The sequence below is a fragment of the Oryzias latipes genome, chromosome 1 (assembly GCF_053564925.1).
Source record: "Oryzias latipes strain Hd-rR chromosome 1, Olatipes_Hd-rR_3.1".
Classification (NCBI taxonomy): Eukaryota; Metazoa; Chordata; class Actinopteri; order Beloniformes; family Adrianichthyidae; genus Oryzias; species Oryzias latipes.
The window spans coordinates 28,149,949-28,170,002 of NC_136237.1; the positions used below are offsets into that span (position 1 = coordinate 28,149,949).

The 20,054-nt window shown below is 39.6% G+C and overlaps 1 protein-coding gene across 1 annotated transcript in view; it reads left to right on the forward strand.

Moving 5' to 3' along the window:
• Positions 1-5,249: 5,249 nt before the first annotated feature.
• tacr3a (tachykinin receptor 3a) overlaps positions 5,250-20,054 on the forward strand; it is a 36,865-nt gene continuing 22,060 nt past the window's right edge. Inside the window, exons 1-3 of the mRNA NM_001278910.1 lie at positions 5,250-5,617; positions 7,525-7,713; positions 11,188-11,338. Of these exons, the coding sequence (NP_001265839.1) occupies positions 5,250-5,617; positions 7,525-7,713; positions 11,188-11,338 (708 nt within the window). The remainder of the gene's footprint in view (positions 5,618-7,524; positions 7,714-11,187; positions 11,339-20,054) is intronic.

Genomic DNA, 20,054 nt, shown 5'->3' on the forward strand with positions numbered 1-20,054 from the left:
GGAACATTTTGGAATATAAGAACACAACGCTTGCTGAATTCAAGGTGAAGAGAGCCAGATTTGATGATAAGGCCACTCGGCCTGCTCTTGGATTTCTTCCCATTGATCGACCGATCCTCACAGCATCATATGAAATTGCGTACCTGATCGCAAAGTAGGGCAAGCCACACACCATTGGCGAAACACTGGTGAAACCAGCTGCGTTAAAAATGGGGAATCTCATACTCGGAACAGCGGGGATATGGTCTCTGCAGTTTGTACAGATGAAGCTCCAGTCATGCTGGGAAGAAAGTCTGGTTTTGGCACGCTAGTAAAAGCCGATGCACCACACAGCATTGTCACACATTGTATTCTGCACAGGCATGCGTTGGCAACAAAAACCTTGCCTCAAAAAATGGCTGAAGTATTAAAAACTGTAGTGGAATGTGTGTACTATGTGGGAAATAGTGCTCTGAGGCACCGCATCTTCAGTGGTGGGCGCTGAATTTGAGGTACTTCTGTACCATTCTAATGTGCTGTGGTTATCCCGGGGACAGGTGCTGAATCGTGTTTTTGCCTTGCGTGTGAAATTAGCCTTGTTTTTGGAAGAGCACCAACATTGTCTTGCAGATTGCTTCAAAAAATCTGAGTTCAACAGAGAACAACAATTTTGCAAACTTTCCCCTTCTTGACAACTGTGTAAGTAAGATCGAAGATGTGTCTGGAATTGGTGAAATTTCTGTACCCATGGAACTGAAACAAGGAATTGCAACGCACTTAGATGAGCTTGCCACGTCTTTCGACGGATACTTCCCTGCACAAGACTCACATCCAGCATGGGTGACAACGCCGTTCATGTTGAGACAGCAGAGGTCAATGATGAATACCTCGATGAAATCATTGAAATTCAGCAGAGCCAGGTTCAACAGCAGCTCTTCAGAACAACAATGCTCTCAACGTTTTGGTGTCAACAAATGGAGAAGTATCCAGTTATTGCCAAGAAAGCCCTGGAGTTTTTTATACCATTTGTTACAACACATCTTTGTGAGCAATCCTTTTCGAGGATGCTGGACATGAAAACAAAGAAAAGGAACAGACTTTGCCCTGAAAATGACATGAGAGTAAGACTTGCCAAGGTGAAGCCACGCATATCTGAACTGGTCTCTCAAAGGCAACAGCAGAAGTCACACTGATATGCAGATATGTAATTTGTTGTTAGTTCATGCACAATGTTGGTTTTGTTCTGCACGGTTCAATTTGTGCTCCAGTAGAAAAACAATGTCTTGAATTTAGAGAAAAAAAATCATTTGATTTTACACTAAAGTAGGGTTTGGTGAATGCGTATGTGAAACTGGTGGGGTTCGGTAGCTCCAACAAGGTTAAGAACCACTGCTTTATAGTCATCCAGCCCCCGCTGCTTTATCCTTAAAACTTTTGCTTTTTGCATATTACCAGGTGACAAAAATCTCTTAAGTGCCTGATGTGAATCAGAATTAGCCTTAATAGACTGCAGCAAGACTCCTTCTTCACAAAGCCTCCATGTACAATATAAAGATGCATGTTTTGATTACATCATCAATTATTCAAGCTTCTTGTCCTAATTTGGTCATCTCTTGATTAGGAATGATTAGCATATTGTTCCTCTATAAAGAAAGATTTCAGGCAAAAATGAGTAACTCATCGGAGGACCAAGAAAACATCACAATCAATGGAAGAACCAATTTACATTCTGCAACCCTTTAAGCTGCTCTCTGCAGTGATGGTCTTGTTTTATTGTGAGCTATGCAAATTTGTGAATAATTTCAAATAAGATTCTTTGTTTTCTTACCCTGCCATTGTTTATACTCCACATATAATTGTAAGGATGGTCTGCAAAGCAACTGCTTGCAGAGCAGAGATGAGTAAATCTCTCGTGGCAACCAAAATGTTTTGACGCACTTTCCAGTGATTTGGGATTTGTTCCAATGTTCTTTGATTCTTGATACATAAAGTACAAATGAATTAGAAGTTGTAGTTCAGAAAAAACTCAACTTGACTGAATAAAAAAAACGTTTAGAAGTATAATCAGAATATTTTTGTTTTATTCTTATGGTGATGAAGTGAATCAGCTTACTATGGAGCTCCTATAGGGCCATTGAAGAAAAAGAAAATTGAAGTAAAAAAATAAATAAAAAACTAACGGGTACGCACCCGTTAGTACCGGGTTAGTTTTTGTTTTACTTCAACTGGGGATTTTTTCACCAGTTACTAATAGCCATTAATATAAATAGCAAATGGCTTCAGTTTGTCATAAGAATCCAAATGCCAAATATAATTTGGACCCTTTGGAAGCCCAAAGGGGTCCATTCGCAGTCCATTTTGAATGCACTTTGCATGCATCCACCAATAATAATAGAGTTTACTCGATGATCTTTATTCTTCCTGAACCTGTTCTAAACTGGTGTAACCCCTGGGCCAAAACAAACCACATGACTTTAAAACTCGTTTAAGATGACGTTCAGAGATGATATAAATGTGACGGTAAGCAAGCAAAGCTGTAATCTCTTTGTAGACAAGGCACCGTGACTAACTGGTGTGCACCAGTTATTTTTTACTTCAATTTTTTCTTTTCTTCAATGGCCCTTTAGGGGCTCTGTAGCTTTCACCCGGCAATGAGAGTTTTTATGTTTGTGCTGAAATGCCTTTGTGGACCTAAAGGATTTGATGAGTTTCGAAGGAAATCTATGAAATCCAGAGGAGATCATGGCATAATGTCTACACAAACAGATGAAGTGTGTTTATCTAAGGCGAGCAGTTGGATGCCTTGAGGGAACTTGAGCCTGTTAGCTTTTGACTCTTGCCATGACAGAAGAAGAGAGTTAGATACATTTTACCAGCAGGGAAAGGCATCACTGCATCTCCACTCATCCTTGCAGTGGCGGTTCTACCCTGAATTACTCCCCGGGCGAGACCCTCCCCAGGCGCCCCCCCCCCCCCCCCCCCCCCCCCCCCCCCATGGTCAAAACAGAACTATGTCTTTGTCAACTAACATGTTTTCCGACATGCTCATGTTTTCCGTCTTCAATCCTTTGATTGGCACATTTTTAGTTATGACCTGTTACATTATGTTTTGTCCCCATAGAGTTGCAGTAAATGGTAAATATTCATTTTTAAAACTACCTACAGATTTATGGAAATTCTATTGGCTAAAAATATAACCCAACATTTGTAAAACAAATAAAAAATAAACTTCATATGCAGGCTCAAAATTAACCCCTAAATCCCCAGTTAAATGTCAAAAAACATTGTGAAAACGTTTAGGCTGCCACAAATGATTATTAAATTAATGACCAATCTCAAATTATTTGCCCCATTAGCATCTTATGGCAGCAGCAGCATGCTGTGTAACCATCACAGCTTTTTTAACATTATGAACTAGTATACAACAGCAAAACACAACAAAACCGTTGTGTTACAGCACAGCAGACAGACACATGAATCATAACTAATGTTACAAGTTAAGGCAGAGCAAATTTTTAAGAATAAAATCTAAAAAATCAATAAAAAATGACGCTATTTGCAACATTTGGGCTTGATAGAACGGGCTTGATGCATGTTTTAGAAAAAACATGCATCAAGCTTTGAGGGCTTCCCCTTTTCTTTATCTCTTTTCTCCTCTTCTTCTTTTCTTTTCTTTCTAAATTGGGCACCAGATGGCTTTGACCTTTTCTTCTCCATATTTTAGATGTTTTTGGCGATTGTTTGGCATAAATGTCCTCACGTCACGAAGAAGGCATCAAGTCCGTCGACTGAACCACCTGTCACCTTAGTGACAGCATTGTTTTGTGTTGCCATTTTTTCATTTGGGCATTTCACATAAAATTAACCCAAAAAAGAAGAATATATTTTTTATACCTTTATTAAAATGTAGGTTATAGAATGTCACCTTCACACACATTTGTGTCTACTTCTCAAAGACAGGAGAGCGCAGCTGCGGGGCGGCGGCGCGGCCAGGTTCAGGCTGTTACAAACTCACAAACTGTGACATAAGAAAACCAATAGTGGTGCATATAATATTTTACAAGGGCTGAGCTGCCGGTGCCGCCCCCTTCAGTTTTCCGCCCCAGGCCACCGCCCGGACGGCCCGTGCCTAGAACCGCTACTGCATCCTTGATCTAGCCTTCCCATAGGTCTTTTAATTATGATAATACCGTATTTTGCCGAAATTTATAAACCTGTGTTTATTTCTAGGCCATAGTTTCTGCAGAGCGGCAGAAGTTTATCTGAAATTTGCCTTTGTTGTGTTGGTACGGAGCCTACCCTGACTTCTCATTGCCACTTTGTTAAAACTCCAACCTAACATAATCAATGCAACAAAAATGGCAAGAATATCAGAGCTATTAAGCCACAAATTTTGAGTCAGATGCCAGCTCAGATGAGAGTAAAAAAGATGTACTTGGATCTATTTGTCTGCAAGTGGATGCATCAGAATAAAGCAGAGAAGGGAGGTAGTGGCCCCTGCAACTGTAGCACCTAGGCTTTTTTAAATGGTACCTGCTCCTGGATCCCAATAATTTGATTATAGAAATTTAAGCTTAATTTTCTCTCTCTCTCTCTCTTTATATATATATATATATACTGTATGTACTCCATCATCAGAAAAATGCCACAAGAACGTGTTAAAAACACCAAAAACACGGTTTTTATTGGAGTGAGTCTTTCAGACACAAGGTAGATCCATGAGTGCTTGCAACCTCATCTCAGAGGAAATTGATTATTTCTGCCATATATATGTAGAATATATATAGGATGTAGTCTCAATTTTCTCTTTGTGGCTTTTTTGGAATGCTGCTGCCACGCAGCATCTGTTGGGTTAGGAGTTGCATAATGTGCATGAAGAGAGAAGGCAGACCGTCTATTAGTTATTCATGAAGTTTGAAAGACCAGCGGCGGAAGGCTTATCAATCAATCTCTCTTACTGTTTGTGTCACACGCGCGCTAGTCTGCCTGTTGCTGCTGCCGCCTGTGGCTTTGCACGTTTAGAAGCCACTGCGGGTTCACGCACACTTCCACTGAGCTGTTTTGGTTTATTCACAATGGTCAGTGGACGCAACGGAGGAGGAGGATGAGAATGAGTCTCTCTTTTTTTTTGTCTTTTTAGCACTGCTTAACTTTTGCGTAATGGAAGCTGTGCGTAAAACATCTCCCGCCGTTCAAGTTTGGTACCTCATTCATTCTTAAACCTCCGTGAATCCACAAGCTTAACCACACCGGGAGAAGAAGAGGAGAGGATGGGAGCCCCGAATAACGGATCCAACATAACGTCCAACTATACCAACCAGTTTGTGCAGCCCGTGTGGCGCGTCGCTCTCTGGTCGGTTGCCTACAGCTTGGTTTTGGCGGTGGCCGTTTTTGGAAATGTCATCGTCATTTGGATCATTCTTGCGCACAAGCGTATGAGAACGGTGACGAATTACTTCTTGCTCAACTTGGCGTTTTCGGACGCGTCCATGGCTGCGTTCAACACTCTGATCAACTTCATCTACGCTGCGCACGGGGAGTGGTACTTTGGAGAGGCTTACTGCAAATTCCACAACTTCTTCCCGGTCACATCTGTGTTTGCAAGCATCTACTCGATGACTGCGATAGCAGTGGACAGGTGGGTTCAACCTCACAAAATTATAAAACACAATTTAAATCGTCAAACTGCCCGTTTTTATGGAAGAGGAACTCCTTTTGGCATATGTTATCTGGAAAATTGGGAATCTTATTGCAAATGCTGGACTCTTTATTAAAAAAACGTAAAAATAATAATGATGCACATGAAAAAAATATTGCTGTTTCAATGACCTGAAGTAATCTAATTTAAAAACGTGTAAATGATATTCTAGACATAGTGCTCCTGGTCATCAAACATGGTCAGGATAACCTGCAACAGATATTGAATAGTGCAAAGAAGAGCATATTATTTATTTATTTATTTTGAGTGCACTCTATTACATCCCAGGTGATGCAGGCATGGAAACAATGTAAGATCTCACGTGGACTCACTGTCATTTCTAAGCTTTTTTTTTTCATGTGATTTACTAACAGTTCTGAATTCTTCCACATGATAGTTTCCAATATAGGAGCAGATGATTATGTATCATTTACATACGTCTTTGGGCTCATCTCTCACTATAGATTTAAACTCCACTGCAGTTTAGGACTGTGTTTGCACCTAAAATAAAAATAACCCCCTTCCTTTGTGCTTTTTTTTTTTTTTTTTTGCACACTCCTGGTTGCTCTCATCCTATTTTGCTCCTCTCCTCCCTTTTTTGTGCAAGCAACACGATCATCTGGGCTCTGATCAGTGGACTGTTTCCTTCATATAACACTAGAAAGCAATGAAGGAGAGAGCATTATGAAAAAAACACAAGGATAAGTTAAAAAACATAAAAATGTAATAAAGGAAATGTTGGGTGCTCCTATAAGTGTGACACAATGTTTTGTGCTGTTGTTTGAGGTGCTTTCCTCCTCCAGGGCTAGCATTGTCATACAGATAAAACTGCGCATTTCCTTGGGCTGGGACCATTTTTGCTCCTTTACAGCAGCCCTCCTTTATTATTTTTGGCCCGCAGTGCCCCTTCAGTTTTTGTCGATTGCTAACGGAGAAAGAGAACATCAGCGTGACTTACATGATTCAAATGTAACCTCAGGTCATGCTTTTTTGTGACCCCCGTGTATAACTCTCTCCACTTTGTCCAAATCTTAAAATGGCAGAGGCCACAGTTCGTGAAAATTTGTGAATGCTTCCTTCCGCAGACTCTCTGCTGATGTGGGTTTCTCTGTGCAAGAAAAGCAGGTTGATGTGTAAAATGTTTTCAGTCAGAGTTCTACAGTTCCTCAAAAATGTGATGTAAAGGTCAAGATGTAGATGATACTCAGCTTTTTACTTGATAAAAACAAAATGTCAGCAGAGAAGATGCATCGGTAGCAGCAAAATTCTGTGAACCTTTGTTCCCAGCAGGTCTGCTTTGGTTTATTGAAATAGATACTAAGTCATGCATGTCTTCCACTCACACAGAAGAGCTTTAACTCTTGTGAACGGTTCACTTCAGATTCCAACATAATGATTCGGTTTTAATATAGGTCAGCCATTTGACTGGGTTATCCCAAGGATTCAAAATATTTCTTGAACCATTATTTTGGTTGAAAAAGGTGTGTTTAGTCTTAAGACCATGGAACGATTATCTTTCCAAACAAAATCAGTCCAATGATGTACATCAAAGCATCAGAGCCATCTTCCAACTCTACTTTATCTCAGATGATGATTTTAAAGAACTTTGTACAGTCTTAAATATGTTGTAATCTGAGTTTAATCTTAATAATTTACCTTTATCTATTTATTTTGTACAGAAAAACGTATTCACTGTACAATACTGCATTGCCATCAACACAAGCTATCAATAACTTCCACATACATGTATTATTTCTATTTTTTACAGAAATCCAACCAGTTCATTACAATGTTGATGTGGAACAGCAAAAGTAAAATTTGTCAATCTTCCATCCTATTTCCCACAGATACATGGCCATCATTCACCCTCTGAAGCCTCGCCTGTCAGCAAAGGCCACCACAGGGATCATCGTGTGCATATGGAGCCTCGCTATAGTTTTAGCCTTCCCACTTTGCTACTTTTCCACCACCCAAGTCCGTCCTCGAAGGACCATCTGTTACGTAGCCTGGCCTCGCATGGCAGACGACTCCTTTATGTAAGAAAAACTTTTTATTGACCAAACTTTAAGACTTTTAAAACATTTTCCATTTGAAGCATAGCTGTAGCTTAGTGACATGCTCAAACTGAGTGATGACTACGACAGGTTAGTTTGAGTGCACTACACGGGACAAGACACTTAGAGGGAAATACTTTGGAATTAGTGGAAAATCACTCAAGATCCGTTTTTTTTATGATCCTACCTTCTTAGTATTTGAAGATGTTCCAGAAGAAAAGTGGAAGCTTAACCGGGAATTCAACTACACGTCTCTGATTTGTAGCTCATTAAACACCAATTCATTTTCCATGAAGAAATGCATGTATGTGTGTGTGAGTGTGTCTGTGTGTGTGTGTGTGTGTGGGTGTGTGGGTGTGTGTGTGTGTGTGTGTGTGCGTGTGTGGGTGTGCGTGGGTGTGTGTGTGTAGCTGGAAGAGCAAGACAGGCCATATTTTTAGCCAGGGCATTTCATTCTTCACAAGTAGTCCACAACAGATCTTCCTGTTAAATTCTGCCCTGCTGCAAACGTCACATGCTCTTAGCATGGTAAGAATCAACTGTCACAACAACAAAGCCAAAGTACCTGAGGAACTTCTCAGCATATACCGTTCAGGCAAAAAGTCTCCACAAATTATTTGACATTTAAAAGTCCTTGCAGTCTTTTAAAGAGATGATCTACAAGTTGCTTTTCAAAGTGATCCTTAGTTTAAACTGCAATGAATCTCATTTATGACCGATCAAGGAACAGAGACTGAAAAGCCCGGACGTCAACTTGGAAACAGAGACATGTAAGCTTAACCGATAGTGTCTGACATCACACATTGGATTCTGTTGGCAAAAAGGAAGCCTGAAGTGGTTTGGGAATATTGACTGGAGTTTGCTCCGCCCACCCCAACAGCAGACCTATAATGGACAATTGGATGGGACAAATCAAAGTTCTTTGGAATTGGAATAGATTTTTTTTAAGCAGTCGAAACAAAATAAAGCAACAAATAAATAGAGAATAATTATAGATATACCAAATCTAATTAAGATATTTAGTCATAAATTGAAAATTAGTAAAGTAAATTACAACAAATAAATGCACATATGTAAATTTGCACCTATACAGTACACACGACACACTGAATCCATTAAGTATAATGATTAAAGTTTGAGTGCATGAAAGGTATTGCCAAGCAAATGCACACATTTGAGCTCTAATACATACAAAATACAGCAATCCCCCATCACAATTGGCATGAAAAGAAAACAAAGTAATAAATATTGAAAAAATGTTAAAATGAAACAGGATACGTTTGTTTTAATTTGTTTTTTGTTTTTTTATTGAGGAACTGCAGCATTTGGTTCTGTGGTGTTTTGCAACTTTGATGCTTCAAATTCAGAAACAAGAGATGAGTGCTTGTTCAGAAATAGTGAGAACTTCATATTTGGTGCTGTGAAACAAAAAAAGTGAGATCTGTAGTTTAATTCATTTCGGGCTATAACCCTTGTGCTATCCTAGGCATTTTAACATTGGGAGTTGGGTCATCTAGACCCACTAGACAGTGCGCTGAACCTTTTTTCTTCAATGATTTGTGAACCTCACTATTGTCCATGGATTACATGAAATCTTTCCACCTTCATCCACCTTTGTCATGGTAGGGAGAACAGATCAATGTAAGGGTGGGGTCAACTAAGATAGCACAAGGGTTAAGACATCTTTCTACTTGTCGGGTTTTGAGTCCATTTTAACAGGTGGACTGATTTTTTGGGGACAAGTAGGTATGTTTGCTTCAGTAACAATCAAAAGCACCTAAACTAATTGGTGTTTTCTACCAAATTTGCTTTTACTGGAGGCATTTTTCAGCATTTACTCACTCTAGGCAATCCACACCAAATCGTACTGAAGCACGTTTTATGTCTTGGTCTAAGTTATCCATGGCCAACATTTACATCAGGAGTGTCAAACTCCACTCCTTAAGGGTTGGATTTTGCTATCTTTCCAAAACTGCTGCCTCATCTGCGACTGATTACCTGAACCAGTTGTGTTTAACTAATGAGTTTCAGTTTGGTTGTAAAACATGTGGGATGTCAGCCCTCGAGGCCTGGAGGTTGACACCCCTGATTTAAATAGTCTAAAACAATCCACACCAGAAGATGGGGATGCTATTAAACATAGTATATTGTGGTGTGTGCACTATTGTAGCTTGTTTGATCATTAAAGACCCACTCCAAAGAAAAATGTGTTTTTTGGTGTTTTTAACATTTCTTTTGGTACTTTTCTCATGATGAACTACAGACGTTAAGAAAATTAAGATTAAAATTTCTGAGCATTTCTGAATATTTCTTTATTCAGACTGTGGTGAATCAGGAGCAGACACACAAATGCAGTTTAAAAAAGCTTGCAATTGTTACGTAAAAAACTGCAGTCGGCAGCCAACAAGCTCCCTGCTGCACCTTATTCTGATGCATCCACTTGCAGACAAACGGATCCGTAAACATCTCAGTTTTCCTTGTCAGAGTTGGCATCTGGCTCAAAACTGTACAGCTCGATAGCTCTGATTTTGCTCGCCTTTTTTGTTGCAATGGTAATGTGAGGTTGGGGTTGTGAAGTTGGTGAAGTTGGTAAGCTAGTGGGAGAGAGTGTAAACAAAGGGAGTATGGGAAGTTAGAGCAGGCTCACGCCACACCAAGGATGTGGCCCACAATTCATAGATGAATTTTTATGCTCTGCTCTGCAGAAACTATGTCCAAGAAATCAACACGGTTTTTTGATTTGAGAAAAAAAAAAGGCATAACCATAATTAAAAGATCACTGGGAACACTTTTAAAATAGTTTAAAATATGATGGGAGTAGGACATTAAATGAAAAAAAACAGAGCTTACTGATGGTGTGGAAATGTAGGTTTTTCATTGCAGTGTCTCTTAAGGAGCTCAATCTTGTTTGTAATTTGTTTTGAATTGTGGATAATCTGTGGAATAGAAGCCAAGCACATTTAGAAAATCATACCAGACCCTAACTGCAACAAAGTCCACTGAACCAGAATCTAGTCCACCTGTCAATGCTATGTTGACAGGATTTCCCAAATTGTAGCCAGGTACAGAGCAGAGCGATCACACTGGCAAAACAAATAGGTAGCGTAGGTCAAAAGCACTTAAGTAAAGTACAACTTGACATTCGTAAGACTTGTCCTCTACTGGTTTAGTGGCTACAACACCATAAAGCCAACTGCTTTCTGTTACACAATTGAATATTGTTAAGGCAGCACCACTATACAAGTGACACTGGTACCTTCTCATGATCCTCAGTCAATTATTCTTACACTTTCAGAATGTGGGAACCACATCAAATTTAAATTAAAATGGGAGATGTATTTAAGAGTGTTTAAACATGTATCACTATGTTTATTACCACCAGTTTTCTGATTAGTATAATGCACAAGATTTGACAATTCATTCACCCTCTTTGCTGTTTATTTGCTTCCCTTTTAGGTATCATATCATAGTTGCAGTTCTGATCTATGTGCTGCCTTTAGTAGTGATGGGCATCACCTACACCATTGTGGGGTTGACGCTGTGGGGAGGTGAGATTCCAGGTGACACTTCTGATAACTATCACGGGCAGCTCCAGGCTAAAAGAAAGGTAAGCATGTTCTTGGGCAGTCCCACAGGAAGCATGACCTGGGGCGTCCTCATTTGCCTCACGATGCCTGAATACAAAATGAAGTAAAATAGTAACAACTGTTTGTCAGAAAGCTGCATGTTTGCGCAATTATTAATATATAGATCTCCCTCTTCAAAGGTTATAACCAGATGTGTAACAGTATTATGACAAGTTGAGACAGCTCAACTAGAAGTATTATTATATAAAAACCACATAGATGGAGTTAGCTGTCAGGTTAAAGCTGAAAGAAATTTAATTACAAGAACATTTATTTATCTTAGTTTTGCTGACTATTGACCTTATTTATATAATTTTAAGTATAAAAGAACCAAATTAAGTTAACTATTTTGGTGTTTATCACCACCAAAAGACAATAAAATGTTGTGGAATTCCCTTTTTAGAAGGGAGTAACTTTAACAGTTTAGAACCATAATAAATATTTTTAAGAAATAAAAATAAGCTTCCTGAAAATGTTGTATATTTTAAAATGCCAAAAATACATAGCACTTCAAATGCCCTATATCATGCTTTTCTTAAGCTTTTCAGAGTAAAGAATATCCATATATATGATAATATATTACCTTTGGCACACAAAAAAACGATTTTTCTATCACATGAGTTATTTTTGCAGCTCATTTTTCCACCTGGAAGTAAGACGACTTGATCTTGGAGCCTCCGGCTTTCGCTCCATCTGGGTGGCGGCCATTTCATGATGTCAACCTAAAGTTGGCCTTGGCAGCGTCTGCGTTTTGCTCACGAAAACAACAACATCCAAACATTTGCAAAGATGGATGTGCAAACTGGGGGGCCTTACAAATGCGTTTTGCTGATCAGTGCTAACTCCTCAGAGGAAGTGGGTGTGTGTGTGTTAGCCTGGGGGCAGTGCTGGCAGCGCAGACTCTTCCTGGAAGGGGCTGTCCCTCACTCTCATACGTATGAATGCGAGAACTCACTGTTTTTGTGGATAGGGAGTAGCTGCTGCTCAGAGCGCTGGGTTTTAGAGGAATTTTCAGAAATGCATGAATGGATCAAATTACTGTTCTGGGGTTGTTTATAGTGAGGAATGAACATTATAATACCTGTGACCCTTGTGCTATCCTAGGCACATTCACATTGGGAGTTGGGTCATCTAGACCCCACTAGACAGTGCTCTGAACCTTTTTTCCTCAATGATTTTTGATCTTCACTGGTGTCCATGGATTACATGAAATCTTTCCACCTTTATCCACCTTTGTCATGGTAGGGAGAACACGTCAATGTAAGGGTGGGGTCATCTAAGATAGCACAAGGGTTAAAATCTCAAATGGTGGATTGTTTTTTGGATACAGGCCCTTTAAATATTCGCTGTGCCACTTGGTAACCATTCCTGTTTTTGCAATTACCCCTGAAAATATATGCAGCAACATTTAGCCCCAGACACACTTCAAAAACATGAGGGCATGTTTTTGAGTACCGTAACAAGTGCATACATATGTAGTCTATCACTTTCAGCAGCAGGGAGTAAATGTGAACTCCCACCGTCACAGGAGTCTTGTTTTGGTCATGTTTTTTTTTTTGTTGAAGTGGTGTCAGGGGAACAGATTCTTAGGTTAAAAAAAAAAGGTTTCTCTTCAGTTGTCATCATTTGTGCTGCTTTTGTGTGCTCAAAAAACATTCAAAACAAGAAGTCAATCATACCATGCCGTTCTTAAGCCTTTTATAATAAACAATATCCACTGGGTTTCGCTCCGTGCAGAAAGCGTTTTTGCCAAACGCCGTTAGCTCCACAGAGAAAGTGCTTTTGTGTGTTAGCCTGGGGTCGGTGCTGGGAGCACAGTCTTTTCCTGAAAGGGGCTGTTCCTCACTTGTCTACGTCAGCTCGACTCGTGACGAACCTGCTTGCTTTCGTTGGTTGGGAGGGACTGGTGCTCAGAGCGCAGGTTTTTAGAGGAATACTCAGAAATTCGTAAACAAAATACCGCTTTTGGGTTTCTTTTCCGTCAGTAATGAACATTATAATACACTTAAAAACTCAAATAAATCATTTTTGCATGGTACTGGCCCTTTAAGCCTTGACATATACAGTTAGTGATTACTTAGTAATGAAAGTGTCACCTGCTTTGTTATGCATGATTTGTGTCAGTCTGTTTGCTTAAAGCACTCCCAAACCTCCCGTCTGATCCTTCACAGGCTTTTCTGATGCCATTAAAACATAATAGTTGATTAGTTGGCTCATACATTTTCCCCCTTTTTTTACCTGATTTACAACTTTAACTTTTACAAAAGTTTGAACACAGCTGTTTATTTGACAAATTTGGAACTAATGTTAATTTACAATTATTTCAAAGTATAATTTTAGTGAAACATTTGCTGGAGAATCGACAACAATGCCTTCTGGGTGTGTGAGTGTTGCCGCTCTGTCAACATTTCAGGGAGGACAACCTTTAGGGTGTGCGACCTTTGTGATTGTCACTTATAGTCAATGCAACTAGACAGGCACGAGCTCTAAAAATCAACAGTGTCTTCAGGGGTTTGTGGGTTTGACTGCTCTTCGATAGGCATACCTAGAACCATGGCTCAAATCCTGAAGAGTTTGCAGCTTTCTTAAGAATTTTTCTTAAAGAAAAGACTTCGACCAAGGAGTAAATAATATACCTGTGTGCCTATCTGCAGGGAAACACTATGATTTTTCCTGAATTTAATTGACAGCAAGACATTGACATTGCACAAAACCTTCACCCCGGATTCTCAGTATCTACTAGAACAACAGGTCTACAGGACTCCCTTTTATTATTAACGGACATCTATTGATCCATCAAGTCACATTGAGAATATAAATCTTTAATTCAGTGAATATTTAACTAGGATGACAGACAGCAGCAATTCTTTAACTCGGCGCCAAAGATAAAAATGACATGTTAGCTACATTTTTATGATTTACCGACCTCATTCTCCTTGTTCAGTGAATCAAGAACAATTCTTGCGAGTATATTTCGTGGACTAACTTTTTATTCAAAAATATTCATACATTATATATATAAATATATATAAATATTCATACAGAAGAATCAACTTATCTAACCCTACAACTACATATTTAAAGACCAGCAGGCAAGCTTCATCCAGACGGAGTTGGGGGGACAGTTGGGGGCGCGAGACGAGCCAGAGGCAGGATCCACAGCCAGGTGTAGGAGCAGGAGCAGAGACGAGGTACACAGTCAGGTACAGAGCAGAGACGAGCCAGAGGCAGGATCCACAGCCAGGTGCAGGAGCAGTAGTAGAGGTGAGCCAGAGATGAGGTACACGGTCAGGTACAAGAGCACGGATGAGCTAACTGGAATCTGGAAAAGAGGGACAGTACATGAATCGCACTGCACCAAACAGAGGCATGGAGAACTAAATGATGAATAATAATCAAGAATACAGGAGAGAAGGAGAGTAGAAGTAGATGAGAAAAGAGGACAGAACCCCAGTGCACCATAGTTACCCCTGCTTCAAACTTTTAGCAGCCTACTAACAACTAATGTTAGTGTTATTAAGTTTAATTTAACCCTTGTGCTATCTTAGATGACCCCACCCTTACATTGACGTCTTCTCCCTACCATGACAAAGGTGGATAAAGGTGGAAAGATTTCATGTAGTCCATGGACACCAGTAAGGTTCACAAATCATTGAAGAAAAAAGGTTCAGCGCACTGTCTAGTGGGTCGAGATGACCCAACTCCCAATGGTAAATTGCCTAGGATAGCACAAGGGTTAAACACATTAACATTAAGTTAAGTAATCTCAGAATACTAGCTAGTCTAACAATAAGCCTGTCCAAAGAGGAATGTTTTTAGTCTAGCTTTGAATGTTGAAACCGTGTCGGCCTCTCTTACATGAGCTGGGAGCTTATTCCATAAAACAGGGGCTTGGTGGCTAAACGCTCTACCTCCAAATGTACTTTTACTAATTCTAGGAACCACAAGAAGTCCTGCATTTTGGGAGCGAAGTGTTCTATTTGGATGGTTAGGGACTTTGGGGTCTTTAATATAGGGTGGGGCCATACCATGTAAGGCAGGGGTCGGGAACCTTTCTGGCCAAGAGAGCCATAAACGCCACATATTTTTAAATGTAATTTCAAAAGAGCCATACATTTATGTAGTGTCCCTTTCCCACACTGAGGCACGGAGACTTAACCTCTTTTAAGGTTCTTTATTCTGGTTACTGCAGACCACAACAAACGCCGTACAATTAATTCAGCAACTCCTGAATCTCCCCTGCCGAGACGAGAGAAAGCGCTTCTCCCAACTTTATATTCCCCTGCTCCCGCTCCAGCCCTCCCATTTCCCTTATTCGGCCCATAGCTGAACCCCATTGGTCCAAACTACCTAACAACAGGCTGAGCGACAGAACTGAGGGCCAATCAGATCTCTGCTTGACGCGTTCAATGAACTCCAGAACTTTTAATGCGGCCTAACAGACAAGTTAAACTCAGTCCGCGACAATATGTTTAAAACTAAATGTACAAGTGAATATGTGCATTTGATGTAATTTCAACATTTTTAAAGTACAATAAGTCTGTGGATTCTTTTGAATAACATTGTTATGCTGTTGCTGATAAATGATGAGTATTTCTCGTGGTAGTTCTGCTGATGGTCTAGTTTGGTTGATACGTGGTGAGTTTCTGCTTCATGCAGGCGTTGAGACTTTAAACGTGATCATAGGTCTGAATGTTCTGTAGATGTGAGACAGATTGCTCACATGTAGACCTGGAGTCAAACACACACTCACAGGCTGCAGTGAGTGACAGGCAGTGGGTTTTATGTTATTACAATCCCTGCGCGATTCACCTGTTGCCTGTCCCCCCACCCCCACCCTCTGCTTTCTTCCTCACACATCCCGTCCCCGCAACTGCGCGCTCTTTCTCAGAGACGGGAGCGCGCAGTTTTAGGCACGGCAATTCACAGGTTTCCAGCTGGTACAAACTCTGTGAAATAATAGATAATAGTAAACTGATAATGCTGGCGCTGATTTTTCTCTCCAAGCACCGTTACTACTGCGCGCCTCTGGCATCGCATCGCGCCCGAGAAGGACTGGTCTAATGAAAAAAAAAGTATAATTAAAGATTTGTCTGCGAGCCACATGTGACCATCAAAAGAGCCATATATGGCTCGCGAGCCATAGGTTCCCGACCCCTGATGTAAGGCCTTGTAGGTTAACAGGAGGATTTTGAACTTAATTCTAGAATTAACTGGGAGCTAGTGAAGTGAAACTAACACAGGAGTGATGTGATCTCTTCTGCTAGTTCCTGCTAACAATCTAGCTGGTGCATTCTGAACAAGCTGGAACTCTTAAGGAACTCTTAGGACACGCTGCTAACAAGGAGTTACAGTAATCCAGCCTAGACGTAACAAATGCATGGATGAGTTTTTCAGCATCACTCTTAGAAAGTATATTTCTGATCTTAGCAATATTCCGCAGGTGAAAAAAAGCAGTTCTGCACGCCTGAGATATGTGAGCCTTAAATGATAAATCCTGGTCAAATAAAACCCCAAGGTTTCTAACTGTGGAATGGGGGGCTATACTTACGCCATCCAGGGAGACTGAGCAGTCCTTTAAAGTTGGATCTAATATTTTGGGTTACTGATTATAATAAAGTTAAACAATAATCTTTGTGGACCGTAATGTTTGCAGACGACTTTGTCATCTGCGGTGAGAGCAGGGAGCAGGTGGAGGAACATCTAGAGAGGTGCTGGTTTCCTTTGTAAAGGAGAGAAGTGACCATCAGCTGCAGCAATGCAGAAAATCAGTGGGAGAATGTGAGGGACTCAAGTGGAACGGTTAAGGTGAAGAGGTAAATGAAGGTGGAGTAGTAGTCCATAAAAACAGATAGTGTGGTAAAGAGAAAAAGATCAGAGAACAAGCAGGTTAGATGGGGTGGAGGAAATTTTCTGGTGTGACAGAAGAGTGTCAGCAAGAATGACAGGAAGGGTGTAGAAGACATGTTCAGGGAAGGTACAATGGTAACGTTGGGAAAGGCTTGTGAGGTTGGAGCCAGAAAGGTAAATGGGTGTAGTGATGGAGGACATAGGGGTAGCATGTCTGTGTGAAAAGGATGCAAAGGATATGATTAGATGATAGCAGCCAAAAGGGAAAGATGAAACTTTGTAAGAACGTCACAATTTTCCAAAATTTTCTACGTTCTGTAAAACAAATATGTAGACTTGTCTTTCCTGACAAAAGAAATCAAATCCAACTTAATTTGTAGAGTACTTTTATGACAAATGTAGCTCAAGGTGCTTCACATAAAAATATTTTCCAAAGCAAAACATAAAAAGGACAACTTTAAAACACATACTAACAAACACAAAATAATACAGCAATTATGGATTAAGATTAAGCAATTAAGATGAGAAATAGAAATCAGACTTGATACTTAAATGAGGAAACAATATTTTGGCACCTTTCCACATCAGTGACACCAACACACACACACACACACACCCCACTCATGTTCACAGAGGACACAAACACAGGATCCCCGAACTTTAAGCAAGGAGCCAAACCCGGGAGTTCCCCCTGTTCACTGAGAAGGCTCAATCTGGAAGATCCCTCTGAGGAAGACACTGAAAACAAAATGTAAAAGGATTAACATACAAACAAGTAAACACAGAGATTAGTAACCAGATCAACTTCAAATAAGTAACACATAAAAACAAGAGGTATAGGCCTACAATAATTTAGATATTAAATATATGTGAAGTCTATTTGTCTCCAGTACAAAAGAGAACCAACATGATAAAACATTCTTGCACTTTCTTTTTTTTATTTCCTTTTTTTAATTGAGCAACAAGCATCAGATAAAAAAATAGCCATACAACAAATTCCTTTACATTAACTGATTAGAAATGATGGTCAACAGTCTTTATGAGATAGAAAAGAGGACAGAACATTGAAGCAGACAGTTTTAGCTCAGGGGTCAGGCTCACTGTTGACATCACGTCAATGCCTTTCCATTTATAAAATAGAGAACGTTTCTGTCGTCATCCTACAGCATGTTCTTAGTACAACACCCACATGCTGCCATTTTTCCAAGTATCCTTTAATACATAAAGTTTTGTTTCTTCTGAACACACCTTTCTTAAAAATCAGCATTGGTTTTTGCCACAGTTTTCAATTTTTTTCAATTAACCATTATTTCTCTTAGGAGTCCTTTCGAAGTGATTGAGCTGATCAATAGTTAAATAGCATAAATTGTCTGATTGATTCGTCTGCTTTCCTGCAAATGAGTCTTCATCCTTAAAGCCGTTTTCTCAAGTACTGCTGGAATGGAAAAGTTGTTTTTCGGAGGCAATTTGTCGCATTTGACGAAATGTTGTTTTCCGTGACGCACATTCATCCTTCAGCCTCTGTCCTGTCCTTATCACAGGTTTACGGGATGTGGAGCAAGTGAATGTCAGGCAGTTCAAGAGTTGAAAGCTCACTAGCTCTGAACAGTACAGGTTACAGAGAGGAGAGGACAGCCCCAAGCAATACTGTCAAGCATCACTAAGCAAAGTGTCTCAGAAGATGCTTTTTTTTCCTTTTTTACTTGTACTGCAAACCTGCGACTAAACACTATAAATCAATACACATTTTTGTAACGAAAGGTAAATATCAAGGATATCAAAATTTAAGTCTGTGAAAAAGCTGAAAATGTAAAAACATTTTTTGAAAATAACTTTTCTATGGCTTTAAAGTGAAGTACTTTAAAACTATTTTTGCCCATTTTTCCATCATAGTGCAAACTAGTTTTTCCTTTTTTACAGTCCAGAATGTGCAGAGAAGAACATCTGTTACGCTGTTGACATTTAATCATTAAGAAATGTTCATGTAAGTAATGGATACATCTTCTCACATTAGTTTTCCAGTATAACACTTCTTACTCACTTGAAGCTAACCATTAATCATGTGTTCACACCTGAGAAGCTTTTAAATGCATGAAGACGCTCATCTTAATTGTGCTGCACAGAACATCACTGCAGCATCATCAAACAGATTTTCACAACCGAAAGGCCGGTTTTGTAAGGCGCTCTGTCTTGAGTTTTATTCGGATGATCTATGGGCTGCTGCATGCTGGGTAATGCCAACAAATTTAGCATTTGTCCTCGTATTTACTACAATGAGGGCTCTATCTCAGTTATCTCAGTGACCATGTTTGATTTTAGTTTTGATTATGTCTATAGGCAATAAAAATAAATTAAAAAACATAGTTTTACTGTCAAAGCAATCTTTAGTTTAATTTTGGCAGATTGTTATTTTCTTGTTATTGTTACAGCAATAAGAGAAATTATAAATACAAAAATACATAAAAATACATGTTTATAAAATGTTAAATGGTTGTTACGGCTGTGGCCGTATTTGGTTTAACAATGGTTAAGAATTATTAGATTTTATGTCTGGGTAAATATAGTTCATATGAATATTCAAATTAATTTAAGTGCAGTTGCAGCAGCTGTCACGTTTGTATAAAATTAAAAAAGATAAAAAAAAGAAAAGTGACTTCTGCATCTTTCATAGCTTTAATATTCACTCGAATGAAAATTGTGTTTTTGGTGTTTTTAATATTTTCTTGTGCCATTTTAACCCTTGTGCTATCCCATGACTCCACCCTTACATTGACGTGTTCTCCCTAATATGTCAAAGGTGGATAAAGGAGGAAAGATTTCATGTAATCCATGGACACCAGTGAAGAT